This window comes from Oenanthe melanoleuca, chromosome 2, assembly GCF_029582105.1.
Source record: "Oenanthe melanoleuca isolate GR-GAL-2019-014 chromosome 2, OMel1.0, whole genome shotgun sequence".
Taxonomy (NCBI): Eukaryota; Metazoa; Chordata; class Aves; order Passeriformes; family Muscicapidae; genus Oenanthe; species Oenanthe melanoleuca.
In genome coordinates this window covers 128,685,418-128,703,618 of record NC_079335.1, presented here as the reverse complement: position 1 = coordinate 128,703,618, position 18,201 = coordinate 128,685,418, and the positions used below count along the sequence as shown (strand labels likewise).

Genomic DNA, 18,201 nt, shown 5'->3' with positions numbered 1-18,201 from the left:
GTTCAATGTTAAACTACAGGTGCTTGGTGCATGCTGTAGCTATATGTTTATTGTATTTTGGCTGCTTTACAGATATATTTTTCTGTAGCTGTTTGAGGTTCTCAGTTCCCATGCACTGAATGGTTCAGTGAGAGAAGAGACCATGGTATATAATGAGAGAGATTATCAGGCCCAGAAATCTGACCAAAAAGAATAAACAGAACAATAAAACCTCTTGAGGAAAACCTCTATTATGTGCCACTACTCAGAAATACAATTTTACATCATGTTAACTTCAAAATGCAAGATGTTATTTCATTGAAGGGGAAAATTTACATATTTAATCTGGAGGTATCCTTTTGGAAGCAAAGCAGTTTATGGACACTGTCATGAGACAGAATCAATATCTTTTGACAGTATCCACATGTTACAACTGATATTCTTTGTTCTTTTTCCAAGAACTATTTTTCTTTCAGGGAATTTGTGGTTTTTTGAGATGTCATTCCACTTGAGAGGAAGTCCTAAAAATCCTTTTATAGAAGTATTTTTCAATATTGTTTTAAATGTTTAAGAAGAAAAAGCTATGCAAAAAAAAAAGTTAGGTTTTGTTTTAGTCTGTACAGTAATAGCACAAAATCTGTTTAATTTTCTCTCTCTTTTTGCAGCTTGTGGAGGATACCTCTCAGGCTTGAGGGGGACTTTCAGTTATCCTAACAACCCAAACAGCCAGTGGTACAGCAGTGGGGTCAGCTGTGCTTGGGTTATTGAAACTGATGCCAACAAGGTAAAATAGAGTTCAGGTTGAAGAAACCCTCAGTCTGTAGCATCCCTCAGCTTATCAGAGCAAACATGATGCTACATGTGCTCCTATGTTGTGATCCAGTCCTCTCAGAATAAATAGTTTTTCAAAAGAATAAAGTTTAGATCCTAACAAGCCTTCAGGCTCTTGAGCCTATGATTTTGCTTGGGTTCATTTTTCCAGGCTTTTCCTAAGCAGCTGAGGGTTAGAGTTTATTAACCTACCTCCAGCTACAGAAGGGAACTGTTCTGCATTGCTTTAGAATGTGATCTGTGAATAGCTGCATGAGAAAATAGCTGCTCTGATGGGCTCCACAGGTGGTTCCTGAGCTAAGTGAGTTGGTCAGAGCCTGGTGCTAACAGCACCAAGTCTGTGTGTTTGACCCCCACGTGGGCCAACTCTTCACTTAAGGGTTTGACTCAGTGATCCTTCTGGGTCTCTTCCACCTCAGACTGTTCTGTGATTCTGTGACCCTGAAAAACTTACATATTTCTGATCTCTGAGTGCAGAATGATTAATTCATATTGTCAATGGCTTTGTGTAATAATAGCACTTGATTTTTTTTTAAGGATTAATTTTTAAATGTTGCACACAAATGTATATTCTGGTTCTGATCTGCAGCTAAGAATTCCACTTATGTTATAAATAACAACTACAACATATACTACTCCATAATTTAGCATGAAATTTCTTACTTTGGATCTTAATATTTGATGTATTTTTGACATTCTGTGGAATGAATTAAGTCATTTTATAAACCAGAGCTTAACAGTGGTTTATAGCATTACATATATATATATGTGACATATTCTCAGCCTTAAGCCTGGGAGTGACTACTGTCTTCAGCAGAGCATATTACAGCACATCAGTGAAGAATCTGAACAAACTCAAAGCTGTCCAGATCACTAAGTATCCAGAATGGGCTTTAGAGACACTGATTTTATATGATCTTATATAATCTTTATATGATGTTATATGATCTTGTTTTGTGGAACAAGATCATTGAATGTTTTAACTCCCATTACAACACTTTCAACCATAGCAAGGGTGAAAAATGCTAATTATCTGATGAAAAAACTGCCTAGGGAAACCTGGAATAAGGTATTTTATGCTATGTTTCAAGCTTTTCATGTGGCTTGAAATTTATACATATATATATTTTGCACATATAACACACACATGCAAATGGTCTCAATTATTAGTTTATAGAAATACTGCTCTTTCCAGAAAACTTCATGGACTAAATTTTTATCTGTCTATCTTCTCTCTTTCCTTTTGACCCTTAAGATTTTTTAATATTCTTTTCTGTCCTGGAACATTTCAGGAAATGACATGATGTCTCTAAAGCTCATAGATTCTCACAGTTTCATGAATACATGTATCTGCTCTATAAAGTTTCTGCCTAGATAGTGTCTCAGCAGATGGAAAAAAGAGATTTCTTGTTTTCTCACTTCTATTAGATTCTGCGTGTTACTTTCCCATCCTTCCAACTGGAGACAAGTAATGAGTGTAACTCTCAATTCCTTCAAATCCATGATGGGCCTTCAGCATCAATGCACATCCTAGGAAAATACTGTGGCTTCCCAGGTCCTGCAGAGCTTTCCAGTTCCCACAACTCTCTGTATTTTTGGTTATACTCAAACCACACCATTACTGGAGGGTTTACTGTTCATTGGGAATCTCAGGATCCTGGTAAGTTGATGAAATGCCAAGCATCTTCATGGCTTTGGAGTAAAATCAATTACTTGTTTCCTTTGATTAGGAAACATTAGAAACAGCAAGACAGTATTTTTCAGGGGAGTGAGGCTGAAATGTAGATGTATATATCTCTTGGAGGTATTTTCAAACTCTAGCTCTAGGCCTCTGCATGAATAGCTTTCTGCTGTTTTTTAAGACTGCTTTATACTTCCTGTGAGGAATCCCCCAAAGAGCCTGGAGGATGTTTCTGGGGATGCCACTCATTTAGTCAGCTCTCTTGTCTCACAGAAGTATCTAGTACTTCAAGCAAACAAATTAATGGTTTGTTTTGCCACAGACAGCTTACAACAGCCTTAATGTTCCAAACATGATAGGTTGTAGGAAATTTGATTTCAAAAAATCTGTGAGGTTTTTGGTATGATTTGTTGTACATTTCTGCCTGAATTCCTGGTAATGCTAATTGGGTGATTGTTCCAGATGGTCTGGCAATGCTTTTGCAGGAAAACTTCAAATCATCTCACATAACATTAGGGTCACTTCAGTGTTCTGTGTGTTATCTAGAAACAAAATAGTGCATTGGGATGTGTCTTGAATGATCCATAGAGTAAAAAAATGCTATTTCCTGTTTCTAGAAATATTTCTTGAAATGCTTTTACTATGATTTTTGGTGCTTTTTTTTCTTTCAATTGTGATTATTAGATCGATAATTACTAATTAACAATTATGACTACTGAAAAGTGAAAGCAGATATTTTGGAGGAAAAAATAGCACTAACAAAAACCAAAAAAAAAGCAAAGAAAGCAGTATAGATTAAATTAAACCAGCTATTCCTGAGGTATAACACATGATGTACCCCTCCCATTCCCAACTGTTGCACTAGTGTTATTTTATTACAGGTATATAAAACAGCCTTCCCTGTAATTAAATTTTTTTTTTTTTTTTTTTTTTTTTTTTTTTTTTATGGAAATAGTCTTGTGATAGGATAAAAAATGTTGACTATTTACAAAGCACAGATATACAGATTAATTGTGTAAATCCACTCCAAACACAGTGTTTCTTATTATTTTTCTTAAGGTATATTCATCATAACTGGGTAAAATATTTTACTGTGCAAATCAGGAAGTATTTGGACTTCTCCTTTTAAACTTGAGTTTCAGTATTAACTGCAAATTTAGAAGAAACTCGCTGGTTTGTTTGGCTTGGTCGTTGTTTTTTAATTCATTCTGACTCCAAAGTGGTAGCTGGTTTTGACACTACAGGACAATTCATCTTCTGACCTGTGACCCTGTTGTTCCATGTCTCTTTCTGTTAGAATGTGGTGGTGAGCTGACAGGTACTTATGGCTCCATAAGCTCTCCAGGATATCCTGGTAACTATCCTGTAGACAGAGATTGTGTCTGGACCATCTCAACCAGTCCTGGCCTCCTCATCACATTTGCTTTTGGCACACTGAGCCTGGAACACCATGAAAGCTGCAATTATGACTATTTAGAGGTAAAGTGTAATTGTGAATTATGACAACATTTTGTGGGTATGTTATTGCAAAACAAGAGGTTTCAAAACTTTTTTATGTACAGAAGGGGACTTTTTGAAAATTTAATCCTGGGTTGAAATGCTCCTTTTTATTTACATATTCCAGCCATCCATGCACAATCAGAGACAGTAAGACAGAAAAGGGTTGAGAACCTGCTTCACTGAAGTCAGTGGAAGTCCTGTGACAAAAAGAAAGGGATTCAGGCCAAATACCTGATGGGGAACTTTCACTTTCTTAAAAAGCTCAGTCTCCAAACTCCTTGTCAAGTGTCAACCCACAGAGAATCCATGAGCCTATGGGAAGTTATTCAGGAAAGGGATACAAGGCTAATAGATTGATATTGTAGCCCACACAGCCGTCCACCACTTGATGTATGAGTTAGGGCTTTTTGTCAAGTGTGACTTAATGTTTACAGAATTCACCAATACCTTTCCAAGGAAATGAGAAGCCAGTTTGGAATAACATGTTGTGTGCAATGCAGAGCATGATTTCAAGAAAACAGTTCAGCAGTAGATCTCCTGATACTTTCTTTCCCTTTCACAAAACCCTTGATGATTCCTGGCAGCAGCATCACAGCTATGCTGGTGGATCTTTTTCTTGGTTCCTCTGTGTTTGGAGGAAACTTCTTGTGAGCTTTCCCTCCATCCACCATCCACAATATCACTGGGGCCTCTGAATAACTTAAGGAGTGTTGGTACTGTTCACAACTGGCACATATGTGATAATCCTAAATGTTGATCTGTCGTTCTGTCTAGATTCGAGATGGTCTTCTTCCACAAGACCCTGTCCTTGGTAAATACTGTAGCACTGGATCTCCACCCCCACTCCAAACCACTGGTCCATATGCATTTATTCACTTTCACTCTGATGAATCAGTTACTGATAAAGGCTTCCACATTGTCTATACAACATCTCCTGGTAAGTAAAATACTCAGGATTAAATGTTGGTCTGTGACATTCTCAAGACTGAGCCAACAATACATGAATGGATGTAATTAATACTTGCTCCTTAATAATGTACTAACTCTTTTTCACTTGCAGACAATCTTTTTGATTGTACAGAGGCAGCCTCAAAAGGAGTTACTGTACTTATTAATATCTCTTTTTTTTTTTTTTTTTCTTAATGTAGCAGATCCAAGTTGTGGAGGAAATTTCACAGAGAGTGAAGGGGTTATCACATCTCCTTTCTGGCCTAACCCTTATATCAACAGCCGACAATGTGTCTACATTATCCGACAGCCAGAGGATGAAAAAATTTTCCTCAACTTCACCCATGTGGAGCTGGAGAGTCATAGTGGTTGTTCAGCAAATTATATAGAGGTGATTCTCTTAATCAATTGATATGAAAGTTTGACTGCATGTGTGTACAAGGGCATGTATAACCTCTGTCCCAAGGACCACTGCAGAAATAGGTGTTAATCAAACAATTAAGTATACAAATTTACTAGGGTTCAAAAGTCACAGTGGCTGAAAGAGCAGGAGGGTGCATTTGGAGTGAGGCAAAGATAAGAGAATGAGAAAATCGGTCTAGCTTAACACTGATTCTTAATACTCTGTAGATGATTAAGAGGGAGTTTGGACATTTGGTAAATGCATGTCAACTGCAAGAAAAATAGAATTAATGCCATAGCCACTATGCAGCATTTTCTGGAGTCAAAGTGTTATATGGAAGATCTTGTGCTGACACTAAAAGGAAACACACCATATAAATATTTATACACCCATTCCCAGGGAAGTGGTTGCATTACCATTCATGGAGGCATTTACAAGATGTGTAAAAGTGGCTCTTAGGGACATGATTTAATGGTGGGCTTGGCCAAGCTCAGTTCAGAGTTGGACTCTAAGATTTAGAGGTCCTTTCCAACCTTAATGATTCTATATACATATGTCAAGCTGGGAGTTTATCGTTGCCATAACTGAAATCTTACAAGTCTAGTTCAAGAATTGTTACTAGTCTAAATCTAATTGTCAAAGAAAACAAAATGGTACCATTAGAATGTTTCTATATAGAGAGTGTAATAATAATGCAGTATTAATATCAGGGCAGCCCTGGGCCGTGGGCGCTGCTGGGCTGGCCATGGCTGAGGCAGGCAGGATGTGGGGCAAAGGGAACTGCCTCAGCAGAGCCCATGGCCAGGCAGGGCAGGGCTGTGGGGAGACAGAGCCTGACCCAGCTGCAGGTTTGCTGCGGCTGACTCGGGTCCTGGGCAGTGGCAGGGTGTGGGGCCCTGCTGCAGGCAAGGCTGCCCCAGTGAGTTGTGTTGATGCCCTCAGAGCCTGACAAGCTCTCTGTGTTGATGGCCCATGTCCCTTCTCCTACCACAGCATCCCTGTTCTCTGCCTCGTGCCCTGACCTGCAAGTCTCAAGGCTTCTGTTTGTACCCAGGTTGTATTTCTCTGTACACTCATAAACACCTCATCCCACAAGGGTTGACTGTCTGTATAAAACTGTGCCTGTATAAAACTGTGCCTGTGGTGTGAGAGCTAAACAGCAGGACAACAAACTGGGCACAGTCAGTGGCTGATTTGTGAAGGTGCTGCTGCTGAAGCAGGCAGGAGCCATCCCTGCAGCCCCAGGGCAGGGTCCAGCACTGCCAGCCATGCAGCTCAGTGGCAGCACAGGTTTGGTTTTGTATCTAATCTCTCCTTGACCAGTGAGGAGCAGGCACCTGTAAGCTCTGGGTTGTTGGTCTATTTTTAAAAGATGTTATTGTGTTGACTTAGTTCCCTTTTCTCCTCTTGTAATTCAAAGACCTAGGTTGGAATGAAGTTGCAATTAGTTTCTGAAGTGAGAGGGGAAGTGTGTTTAATGAAAACAGACAGCTTTTGTTTGTTTGGCCTGCTACTCCTCTTGCCTAATTGCTGGCAAAACAGCAGCTAAATTCACAGCAGCCAGAGAAACAAAACCATTTCTGTTGAACACCATCGGTTTGTATTAGCTCAGCAAGGCATTTACCTCACTGTTTGCTGGTCAGTCAGTCACAAGCCCTTCAGTTTCAATGTGCTTCTGCCCTCCTCGTCTTCCTGCCCTCTTACTCTGTGGCTCAGCCCAGAGAAATCAGACTGATATTTTCTGGCTGGGACAGTCAATAAAACCAAAGTACTGTGCTCTGGTATTAAGGCCTGATTTTTTCACATGTGCTTTTGTAAAATACTGTCCCACTGGTTCATCTAGGGAGATAACTTTTGGGTGTGTAAATTACTTTGAAAGTTACTCTCCAGCAACTCTTTTGTCACTTTGGAAAGGTGCAGATCATTCCATTCCCTGTCTATACCTGGAAATCTGTATCCATTTTCCACAGGGACCAGATACAGCTCACAGCTCTTGCTCAGGGAGGGATGTTTAGTTTCTCACTAAGGAAGGCACCTGCAATAAGAAAACAGAGACAATAAAACTTGTTTGAGAAAGGCTGTGACATCATTGATGGTAGCCCTTTTCCATGCCATTCTTCTAACTGGCAATAGGAGAGACATTACTCACAAATGTGGTTTAGAGAACCTGGGTTTTTTTATCACTACTCACTGAACTATATAAACAAAAAATCTAAAGAGAATCAGCTCAAGAAAAACATATAAACTCCCATGAATTACTGTTCTGAAAGTTTTCACTGCTTTCCAAAGATTTACTAAATATTTTGGTACAAATTCTGATGTCAGCTGATCCGCTGTAAATCCAGAATAATTCTGTTACCTTGAACTCAAATTCCAAGGAAATTGGAAATATCTGTTAGTCAGAGATCTATCTCACCACCTTGAGGCTGCATAGCTGGGCAAGCTGGCCAGCCACTGCCTGTTCACCAGAGCAGTCATGAGGGTTCCTTACCTTCTGTCCCAGCTCATGGATGAATACAGCTGAGGGAGAAATGATTGGTGATGAGAGGGGACATGTAAGCTGGATGTCCCTGGTTTTCCAATGCATTCACTGGAATTATTTTGTTGGCTTTGACAGTATATAGATGTATTTTAAAGCAGTGCCGTCTACATTAACTACAACCACTTTTACAGCAGAAAAAAAAGACAATTTGTTTTTGGGAGAATCTTTGGGACAAAAATTACTTTTTTTTTTTTTTTTTTTTTTTTTTTCCCCCCCCTGCTTGGGCAGAGAGGAGAGGACCTGTCTTTTGAGCCTCAGGTTGTTGTTGCCCACTTGAAATGAGATGGGCACCTCAGAGATATACCAGGGCTCTGCCTGGACCCCTAGATGTAGCTATTCTTTCTTACTCATGGAATATTGATTCAGGGTTTGGAGTTTTGAGGTACAAATACCTCTTTCCCATCTACTCCCCTTGATAATCCACATTTATAATCAACTTCAGGGGAAATATATAAGATACATTTGTCCTTTGATTAGCAAATTGATTGAGGTCAGTAGAAAGGCAGTGCAGAAGTTAGAAGCTGGATTCCCTGATAGCCTCATTGCCATTATCATGCACTAAACACTTCAGACAAAGGAGTGAAAAGATGTCTGCATGCTTCTTTACTGCTTTAGGGACTTGGAGTTGCATCTCCTGTTAGTGAGCTGTCTGCCTGCATTGATGTATGGGTGTTATGGGACAGATACTTGTTCTGGAGAAATGCCATTGAAAAATCACTGAAAAATCATTCATGGCCAGAGCAAGAAAATAAAAAATACCCTTTTTACTCCCAGCAGATTTTAGTGCTGGCAAAAATTTTACAGCTGTCATTGGTGAGCACCCTACCTGTCTCTTTCATACTAAAGGTGTCACTTTTGGAAACATAGGCCAAATGTGTTTGTGCTAAATACTGTGCTAAATATTGCTGAAACTGTGGTTCATAGAGAAGGTAATTTCATCCTCATGTCCTGTGACAGCAGCATGTGTTTGTGTCTTCTGTGCTGATCATCTGATTGTTCCTTTTAGCTCTCATTAATCCTGTGCTTGTGCAGTTACTGTGATGGCTCCTTGCCCCTCTCATAAATTTGTAAAACAGTTACTCCTTTTGTTATGCAGCAGCTCTTGGGAGATTATAGTTTTATCTGGATATCAGATCCCAACATTTTTATGATCTAACATTTTCTTTCTAGGTTCGAGATGGTGACAGTGAGACATCTCCTCTTATTAGAAAAATCTGTAATAATACACTCATGTCTGCAATCACTTCTACCAGCAATGGTCTCTGGATCAAATTCAAGTCTGATGCTTCTGTGCAAAGAACTAGCTTCAGGGCTATTTATCAAGTTGGTAAGAGAAACTGGTCATTTGCACAGTGAACTTATCTGTAATTTGGACACTTTCAGTCATTTCCATGATACATTATTCATATAATAAGTTAAACACAAACTTCAAAAGAAAGGAAAGAACAGAACAGAGTTAATTTATTAGTTTAAAAAGATTTGTGCAGTAGGTTTGCTGTAGGCACTCCTAGCATGCTTGGAAACATGCCCTTTGTTGTTTCTGGCCTTGAGATTACCTGAGATGGTTACAGCATGGTGCTAATAACAGCAGGGTTGTGGGTTTGATCCTCATATGGGCCAGTCATTTAAGAGTTGGACTCGATGATCTTTGTAGGTTCCTTCCAACTCAGAATATTCTGTGATATGATACTAATGATTCTGTGATATGATACTAATGATTCTGTGATATGATAGTAGTAATGTATCACTTGCATACCAAAGATTCTATAGCTTCAATTCTACCTAAATCTTTTTGCTTTCATTTTACTTGTCTTTAAGTTCTTAATCACCAACAAACCTATCTGTGTCTGTGAAACAAATGAGTCAAATCCATTAGTTTTCATAGGCACAGTTTGGTCTTTGGTACAAGCATGCTTATGCTATACATACAGTAATTTTTTCTATTAAATGTGTTCACTTGAGTGATCTGTAGTAGCTGCTGTAATATGATAGTTCAGGGTTTAGGGTTGGTTTTACTCTAATTTCGTAGTGTCACTTGATACATATCATACACCATTATGATACATTCCTTGAACTCATTCATCACAAGTACTGATTCTTGTTGTCTCTTGGCAGCCTGTGGAGGTTTCTTGTCTGGAGAAGGCACAATCCATTCACCTTATTACCCCAGGATGTCCCCTCACCCCAAGACCTGTGAGTGGATCATCTCCCAGCCAGCTACCAAAGTGGTGATTCTTAACTTCACCGACTTCGACATTCGAAATACAACCACCTGTGATTCAGACTACATTGAGGTAAAGAGCAACACACGTGCTCTATAAATAGTAGATTTGTATCTGCAAGTTCTTTCTAATACTCATCTCCACCAAAGCAGAAATTCTTGACAGGCAAGCACTCCTTCCAGCAGTCACAAAAGCTTTTACAAGTTCATAATGGGATCCCAAAGCTTTTCTTGGTTCTCCAAAGATGTTATGACTGTTTTGGTAATCAGAGAAAGGTATCAGGTTTCTTTAAACCTCCCTGGTTTGGGAGGTTTATGTGCCATTTACTGCTGAGGATGTAAGATGTCATCTTTTCTCCATCTGACATACTTTGTGTGGGATAGTGCTTCTCTGAAAGGCATAAGGCTGTATTTCATGTGCCTGTAGTAGAAACCACACTGAAGAAAGAGTAGGATTGACTTCCTAAGGGTCTCTTATACAGTTCTTATTAATTACTTATTATGCTTAATACTTGAATGTAATAGAAGTTTCTTTAGGATATTTTGAATACACTGTTCTTCAGGTCAGAGATGGCAACAACGGAGACTCTCCTGTTTTGGAGAAATACTGTGGTACAGCTGTACCCTCCAGAGTGCAATCCACACGGAACAATCTCTATATCAAATTCAGAGCTTCCTCACTTACCAACCTCGGCTTCAGAGCTCAGTACTGGCCATTAGATACAGGTAAGCACTGTTTTGCTGTTTTCTCTGTAGAGTGTTGGGACTTCCAGATTTTCCCACTAACTGAAAACAACTGGCAATCAACTTTTAGGATGGTGTGATGTGAGATAAATTCTCAATCAGTTACTGTGTAGTTTGCATCAGGGAAGAAAGACTATGAAATTTCAGAAAAAAAAGTAGCCAATTTTATAAGTGTCTAACTGTTATTTTTGTAAACATATCCTTTAACCTGATGTTTTGAATCTCTGCAGTATGTGGAGAGACTCTCACTGGACCATCAGGAACAATCACAAGTCCTGGTTATCCAGATGTGTACCCACATGGGATTAACTGTACCTGGATTATCAACGTTCAACCTGGCTACTTTATCCGCCTGACATTCACTTCATTTAACTTGGCATTTGATTATCGTTGCAGTAAGGATTATCTTGAAATATATGACAACAGCACTCTGCAAAAATTGGGAAGGTAAATATGTCCATTAGCTGGCAGACCTGTCTTGCTGTGAAGTGAGCACTGTTCTGTAGGTCTTGACATTCAATTTGCTTCTTTAAGTTTTGTGTATACATTATTTTCTCTTCATCATAGCAACAATAGCAGCAATTTCTCTGCTAGGATAGCAAAGGCAGCTTGTTGCTTGACCATGGAAGGAGAACCACATTTAATAAATTATATATATATATATATATATATATATATAATATATTGGGAGAAACTAAGTTTTGTCAAGAGGATAGCTCTTTTAAGGACAGGTTTCAATAGCTTGCTTTGTCTCACTCCATTAACATTTTGATTTATGGAAAATAAATTGAAAAGTATTAATATATCTCTACCCAGAAAAGACAGGATTTTAAAGACTTGCAGAAGTGAAAGAAAGATTACATTAAAGGCTGTAAATTTGGATATCTGCAAAAACTAGACCACAACCTGCATTTTATGGGATTTAGTTTTCATTCCCTTCTGATACATGATTTTATCTTAGGGAAGGATATTTACTTTCATTCCCCTTCTCCAGTTGGTGTATACACAATGTTTTTTTGCTGCCCTAGAATTCAAGAACATTTGAATTACTTGGGAACAGTATCCAGCTGCAGCTATAGACTGTAAAATAGTTGGCTGACATGGCAGTATTTTGGAAAGTAAAGAGCAAATTACTCCCATAATGAAGAGCATTTTGCAATCTTAGGGTTTGGCCAGCCACTCTGACTCCTACAAAAGAACAGAGTATGTTGTAGGTACAGGACAGTATAAATTTAATAAGAATTTGACCACTTGATGTAAGTCAGAGTTTCTTCTCTGTTTTTTCCACACTTTAGATTTGTACCCTTGTACATGCAGTGTGCTATTTTGTCCCATGATACATGGTATATGCCTGGGATCTGTATCATCCAAAGGAAAAGAATTGTGTAGCTATTCAAACTTCACAGGAAAGCTGAATTCTCTTCCAGTGATAGAGATGCTTTATAAAGTACTGCCATTCAATTTGGGGTATCTTTTTGCTGCAGGTACTGTGGAAGATCAATTCCACCATCTCTCACTAGTGGTGGCAATATGATGACATTGTCCTTCATGACAGATCACAGCATTGCAACTGAGGGCTTCTCAGCTAATTATATCTCCCTGGATGCATCCGAAGGTAATATGTCAGCCTGTTCATTATGCAAATTAAATGTTTTCAGCTGTCACTGTAAATAACCACTACAAGAAACAGAAACATTATTTTCTGTGTTGCCAGAAGACTTCCTGGTGCCTCTTCTACTCCTTATTCATTCTGCTTTATTCAAAAGCTTTTTACTCCCTAGGAAAGCGGAAAGCAATTTCTGTAAGCAGCTCTGTTGCTTTCTTTAAAAAGTCAGTAAGAGCTGACATGGCAGAACTGCATGAATTATTTAGGAAAAGTATTTTCTGAATTTTCTTTGTCCATTCTGAGCTGAGGATGTGTGATCTAGGAAACTTGGTGATCACGGACAACTCACGTGACTGGGAGACTCTTGGGTGCCATAAAAAATTAATTTAGTTCTGTAAGGTTCAATATTGTTGGTGGGTAGAGAAAGGTCAATTAGGATGAAATTCAATAAAGCAGCAAAATAACCTGAAAGCACAAGTGATTTTTTCATCACAACAGAGTGCAACATTTTTCTTTCCACCAAAGTTCAAGGCTCCTGTTATGCATTAAATCCCTTCTTTAATTATTTTCTAAATGGCCAAGACTTACATTAGTGAAATAAAGGAAGAATGACTGTTCATTATCTCTGTTCTCTTCTCTTTTGCACATTAGGATAAATTTTTTTCACAAAAAGGGTGGTTAAACATTGGAATGGACTGCCCAGGGAGGGAGTCACCATCCCTGGGTGTGTTCAAGAAACAACTGGACATGGCACTTAGTGCTATGGAAGGTAGAGGAACAGGTCTGCCTAGCAGAACTAAACCACAGAAGAGGCAGAGTGGCATAAAGGAAAAAAAAGGAAAAATGAGAATTTTTTGTAGCTGGGATGTTTGTTATTCGTCACTAACCAGTTCCTATGTGGTTTCTGTGTGTGAGTGAAGACTAAAAGGGATTTGTTAGATGAATACCAGAAATTCATAGTATTCATCTATGCAGCCATAAACTACCAATGGCTGTTCATTGTGTGCTCTTAGTTTAATTTTCCTAATTTCTGAATTTGTTCAACCTGTTTAAAAGCAGCAAATTTTCCAATTCCTAACTACTTTCTTGGTGACATCTTGGCTATTTGGAAAATTGGCTACTATTTTATCTCTCAAGCATGTGTGTAGGTGGGACCAGTACAGATATTGCTCCTGTGGTTTTATTCACTACCAGATAAGTTACAAATTCAAGGAAAGCATTTCCTCAGCTGTCTTCATTTATATTCAAGTTATCTTGCATTGAAACCAAAAAGCCAGTAGAAACAATAAAGATTTAATGAGAACTATTTCAAGGAGGAAATTTCTATTTCTTAGAAAGTAATAGGCAAAAAACCCCCAAGTTCTACTTTTAAATATCTTTCCAGGAAAACTCTGTAGTTTGAAATCTGAATTCTTACTAGCAAGAAATTGTGAAATCATCATCCTTATAAAGTCTTTTTTAGCCTTTGTTTGCAACTACAAACTAAACCTTCTGTAAATATCATTGTTGCTTTTTAATGTAATATTTTTTCCTTTAAACTCACCTCAGATTACTATTTCATGGGTGGATTGATTAGTTCCTAAATATTCTTACAGCAACTTGTTCTCAGAGTCCATCAAAATCAAAGTATTCTTTACTCAACATTAACCTATATTTCTGTCTCTGTTGTAACCATATCTGTTTCTGTGTGTCTGTAAGTAATTTCAATGCTGTCCAGTTTCACAGTTCTGCCTCCTCTCCCCCCTTACCACCACCATGGTGATTGGCTTTTCTCATCTTTCACCCAAACCATTGCAATATGTGTCCTGTGGAGTTCCAACTACATCAATGCTGTCCCTGGAATGTTTTCAAGCAATGCCTTAAAAATGCACATCTGCTGTCTCTTCAGTGCTTTTAACAACTATCTAATATGTTTACATGAAATGAGTGCTATGTAGTATCTTAATCCAAACTCTATATAACACCTAGGATTTTCTTTTCCCATAATGGACACTAATATCTTTACTACTCTTCAGCCAATCTGTGCTAACTCTCCATTAATTCTCACTCTTTGAATGATCTCTAGAATAAATGCTTTTTAATTTCAACCACTACAGCTTGTATCAATATGGCAAAGTAGGAGATAGCTATTGAAACTAAGAGTAATAAACTTACAGAGAGGCTAAAACTGTTTTGGGTTTTTCTTTTAAAAGATTTGTTTCTTTTGGTCCAGTACAAGCATAGTACATAGTATTTATGTTTTCATAAATACCAGAGAGCTAAAATTCATTTTTTATTAAGAATAAAGTATTTTGAGATTTCTGTGGCCTGAGAAAAGGCAAACACTTATGTGTATTGGGATTTTGCTCTGAGAAGCAGCTCCTCACTTCCCTGAAGTCATATAAAGTTTAGTTTTCCCACTGTGAGATGTTTAGGTCTGACCTTCAGCTCATGTATATCCAGTTACACTAAGGTAGCAAATTGCTAAATATAATAATGTCTGAGAGATATACTAAAACTATGATTTTTTTTCTTTACATCTGCTGCTAATTTAGATTTTTTCTGCTAAAGAAAATATGGTTCTAATAATGTTTCTTGTGCAATAAGAATTCTTCATATTTTTCAGTTGTGTTTTCTTAGCCAGCTAGAGCATAACCAGTATCAAAACTTGTCAAAGATGTTCTGCTTCATATTAGACATTTCAATAGTGTTTTGCCTGGAGTTATTTCAGAGAGAATGATTTATTGAAAACATGGACAAGGCTGTCCCTCCTCCCCCGGCCAAATAAATTGGAATTAAAAAAAGAAGGATACGTAGGAGTGAACTTTTTCTAATGCAAAATGAAACTAATTTTCTTCTTCATGCGTCTTGCTAAACTATGTTTTTGCTAGCATGGCTTATCTGTGATATATTAAATACTTGAAAAGTAGCCTGAAATTAATAAAAGACAAAACTATATTTCCTGGGAAAAAAAATAAAAATGAATGCCACAAGATGCAGCCATGGCCCATGAAACAATTGTTTTAGCAGTCTGCCAGCTAGTAGCTGTGAATAGCTCATGGAGCAGCAATACAGATGGAAATCCTTTAGTCAGCCATGCCTACATGACACTAATTTTAAAATGTGTATCACCCACTTCAACTCTAAGTGCCTTGGATTCTTAGTTCTTTGCCATTCTTCTGTCATTCAAAAGGGAAAGTCACATGGAGTGCAAGGTAATATTTTGATTTGTTTCAAAGAGTCCAGGTCTCAACTACCATCTAGATGAATGTCACCAAAGCCACTTAATTGTTATGGTAGATTTTAGGGTTGTCTTCTGCCAATTTTGGTTGACCACATCACAAATAACCCATGTAAAAATATAAAAAATCTTTGAAAGAGTTTAGTCTTTCCTGGAACTTTTGTGCAGAGTCTTGATAGATGTAGGCCACAGTTTTCCCATATGAATAGTACTGGAGTCAGTGCTCCCTTTTTTCCCTCAACTTTTTCACAAATAAGTGGGAATTCATCTGTTTTACTTTTAATTGGGGTTTTGGTGGTGTGTATGGTTGGTTTGTTGTTAGGTTTTCTGGTTTTTTTGGGTTTTTAAAATTCATTTATTTCTTTAGAGATGCTTCATTTCAGTCTTTCTGCTGGGAAAAGTTAACCATAACAAGATTTTTAGCAGATTGCCTTCCTGATAGACTTTTTATTTCTGGTATTTCTCTGGCTTTGGCAAAAGACAATTTTCCTCATTATCATCCTGAATTGTGAATATTATTTATCAGGATGAGTAATCTGGTTTTAAATGGCTTCATTGTGGATTAAATGTTAGTTACAATGACTGTTTGGTGAAGCCAGAGTTTGAGAAGGATGAGGAAAGAGAAAAATATATATGCCTGTGGATAGGCATATATGCTTTATGTGATAGGTCCTTCTTTTTTTTTTCTGAACATTTTTCTGAACATGCATGGTACTACATAAAGAGTGAATAGTTAGGGATCCCAGTGTTTCTTTGGTACAGTGAGATTGAAAGAAAAATCCCATGTTAAATACTGCATTATTGCTTGATTTTTTATTAACTAGGATTGTGGCAACTGATTGGTATCTCTTTAGGGGGAGAAACATGGATATAATTTTCTACATTATGCATGATTGCATGAGTGAGTAGTACAAAAGCTGGCATTTTTCTCTGCTGTTGGCTATTACAGTGGGTTACTGCCATTTATGGCATTTTTTTCAGAAAAATTAGCACTACTAAAATCAGAAGGCAGATTGAATGGCTTTCAAAACCTCACACTCTGGGCAAAGCAAGATGTGTGATTGTCCTCAACAATTGCCTCCTTCTGTTTTTCATGAGCTGTAATAAGTGTCTTCCAACTAAACTGAATTCATGTTTTTTTCCAGACTTATAATAATCACGTATACTGTTAGACTGCATTCTGAACTTTGGCAAAGGAGTCAAAGTACTTTTTTTTCCTGCTAACTTTGCTAAGTGTTCACTGAAGGGTCTGTTATTGCCCAAGCACACCCCTCAAATGTGAGTGAGGTGAGTGCTAAAGGGAGTGCCAGATCTCCTGCTGAAAGTAGAGCACCATGAATTAATCCAGTTACCAGAAAAGAGCTGGCTGTCAAAAACATAGGTTCATCTATGCTTTTCCAAATCCTCATAGCAGCCAGCATTCTCCATCTATACTTGGATTTATTTCACTGTAGCCAGAAGTCTAACATTTGTAAGGCAGTCACTGTTCCATCTTCTGTATTTATTATCCCTTAGCTCATAGAGAAGATTGTTAAGTGAAATATAAAGCAGTACAGAGCATGCACTTTAAAACAGCACACTTGGGATATAAGTTTCTATCTGGGCTCCTCCCAGGAAGAAAAACTTTGGTGAGGGAGGGAACCTGAACAATTCAGTGGAAATTGTTATTAAAAGGGATGATAAAAAAATTTGGCTTCTATAGTGCTAATTTTACTGTAAGGGTTCTTATCTAGTACACCAGTTTTTATAATATACGGGTTGAAATCTGGTATTCTTGGTCTCAGCCTCTGAAAGAGTAAATAATGGCAGTATTGCAAGAGATCTAATCATTAAGTATGCACAAGTCAGACACCTATCCCTCCAAAAGCAGGAGGAAATAATTAGTTAAAAATAAGTAACCTAATAAATAGACCACATTTTCTTTTTATTTTTTTACTGCTTTTTCTGTTGTGGTCTGTTAGAAAAACTTGGGTGACATTTTTAAGTCAGATTTCTAACCCTTCAGTCAGCATTCTAAAGAAAACACATGACTTGAGGATCTGGGGTTTGATGATAAGCCCTGCATATCACAAAACACCATGGGAGCTGGCAGCACAGCCAGGGCATTATAGGGATTTACAAAGCATCACAGGACTCTTATGGTGACCAGGACTAACCTGTTTGTTATATGCATACATTAAAGCATATCAGTTATTGAATACATAAATTAATAAAATTCTAAAAAAGACTTTCATAGATAATGATTTTAGATAAACTAGTGCATGAAATCTTTTTGATTTGTCAATACCAAAGCACAAGCAAATGGCAAAAAATTATTGACCTTTCCTGTGTCCTGTTTCTCTGTTCCCCCTGTGATGAATTAAGAACATGAGTCTGGGAGCTAGCTTTGGGAGTATTTATCCCACAGAAAATGTTTGCAACAGAGGCCTTCCACATGACCCAGAATGCAAAAAGCACCATTATATAAAAATATACCATTAAAGCAAAAATGTTTAGTAGTTAGAATGGCTAGAAAGCAGACATGGA

The 18,201-nt window shown here is 37.8% G+C and overlaps 1 protein-coding gene across 1 annotated transcript in view; it reads left to right on the top strand.

Moving 5' to 3' along the window:
- The window catches only part of CUBN (cubilin), a 140,111-nt gene that overhangs the window by 15,312 nt on the left and 106,598 nt on the right, over positions 1-18,201 (top strand). The window contains exons 13-22 of the mRNA XM_056484926.1: positions 645-763; positions 2,239-2,470; positions 3,789-3,970; positions 4,766-4,928; positions 5,140-5,330; positions 9,055-9,211; positions 10,000-10,178; positions 10,669-10,831; positions 11,080-11,296; positions 12,334-12,464. Coding sequence (XP_056340901.1) covers positions 645-763; positions 2,239-2,470; positions 3,789-3,970; positions 4,766-4,928; positions 5,140-5,330; positions 9,055-9,211; positions 10,000-10,178; positions 10,669-10,831; positions 11,080-11,296; positions 12,334-12,464 — 1,734 coding nt within the window. The remainder of the gene's footprint in view (positions 1-644; positions 764-2,238; positions 2,471-3,788; positions 3,971-4,765; positions 4,929-5,139; positions 5,331-9,054; positions 9,212-9,999; positions 10,179-10,668; positions 10,832-11,079; positions 11,297-12,333; positions 12,465-18,201) is intronic.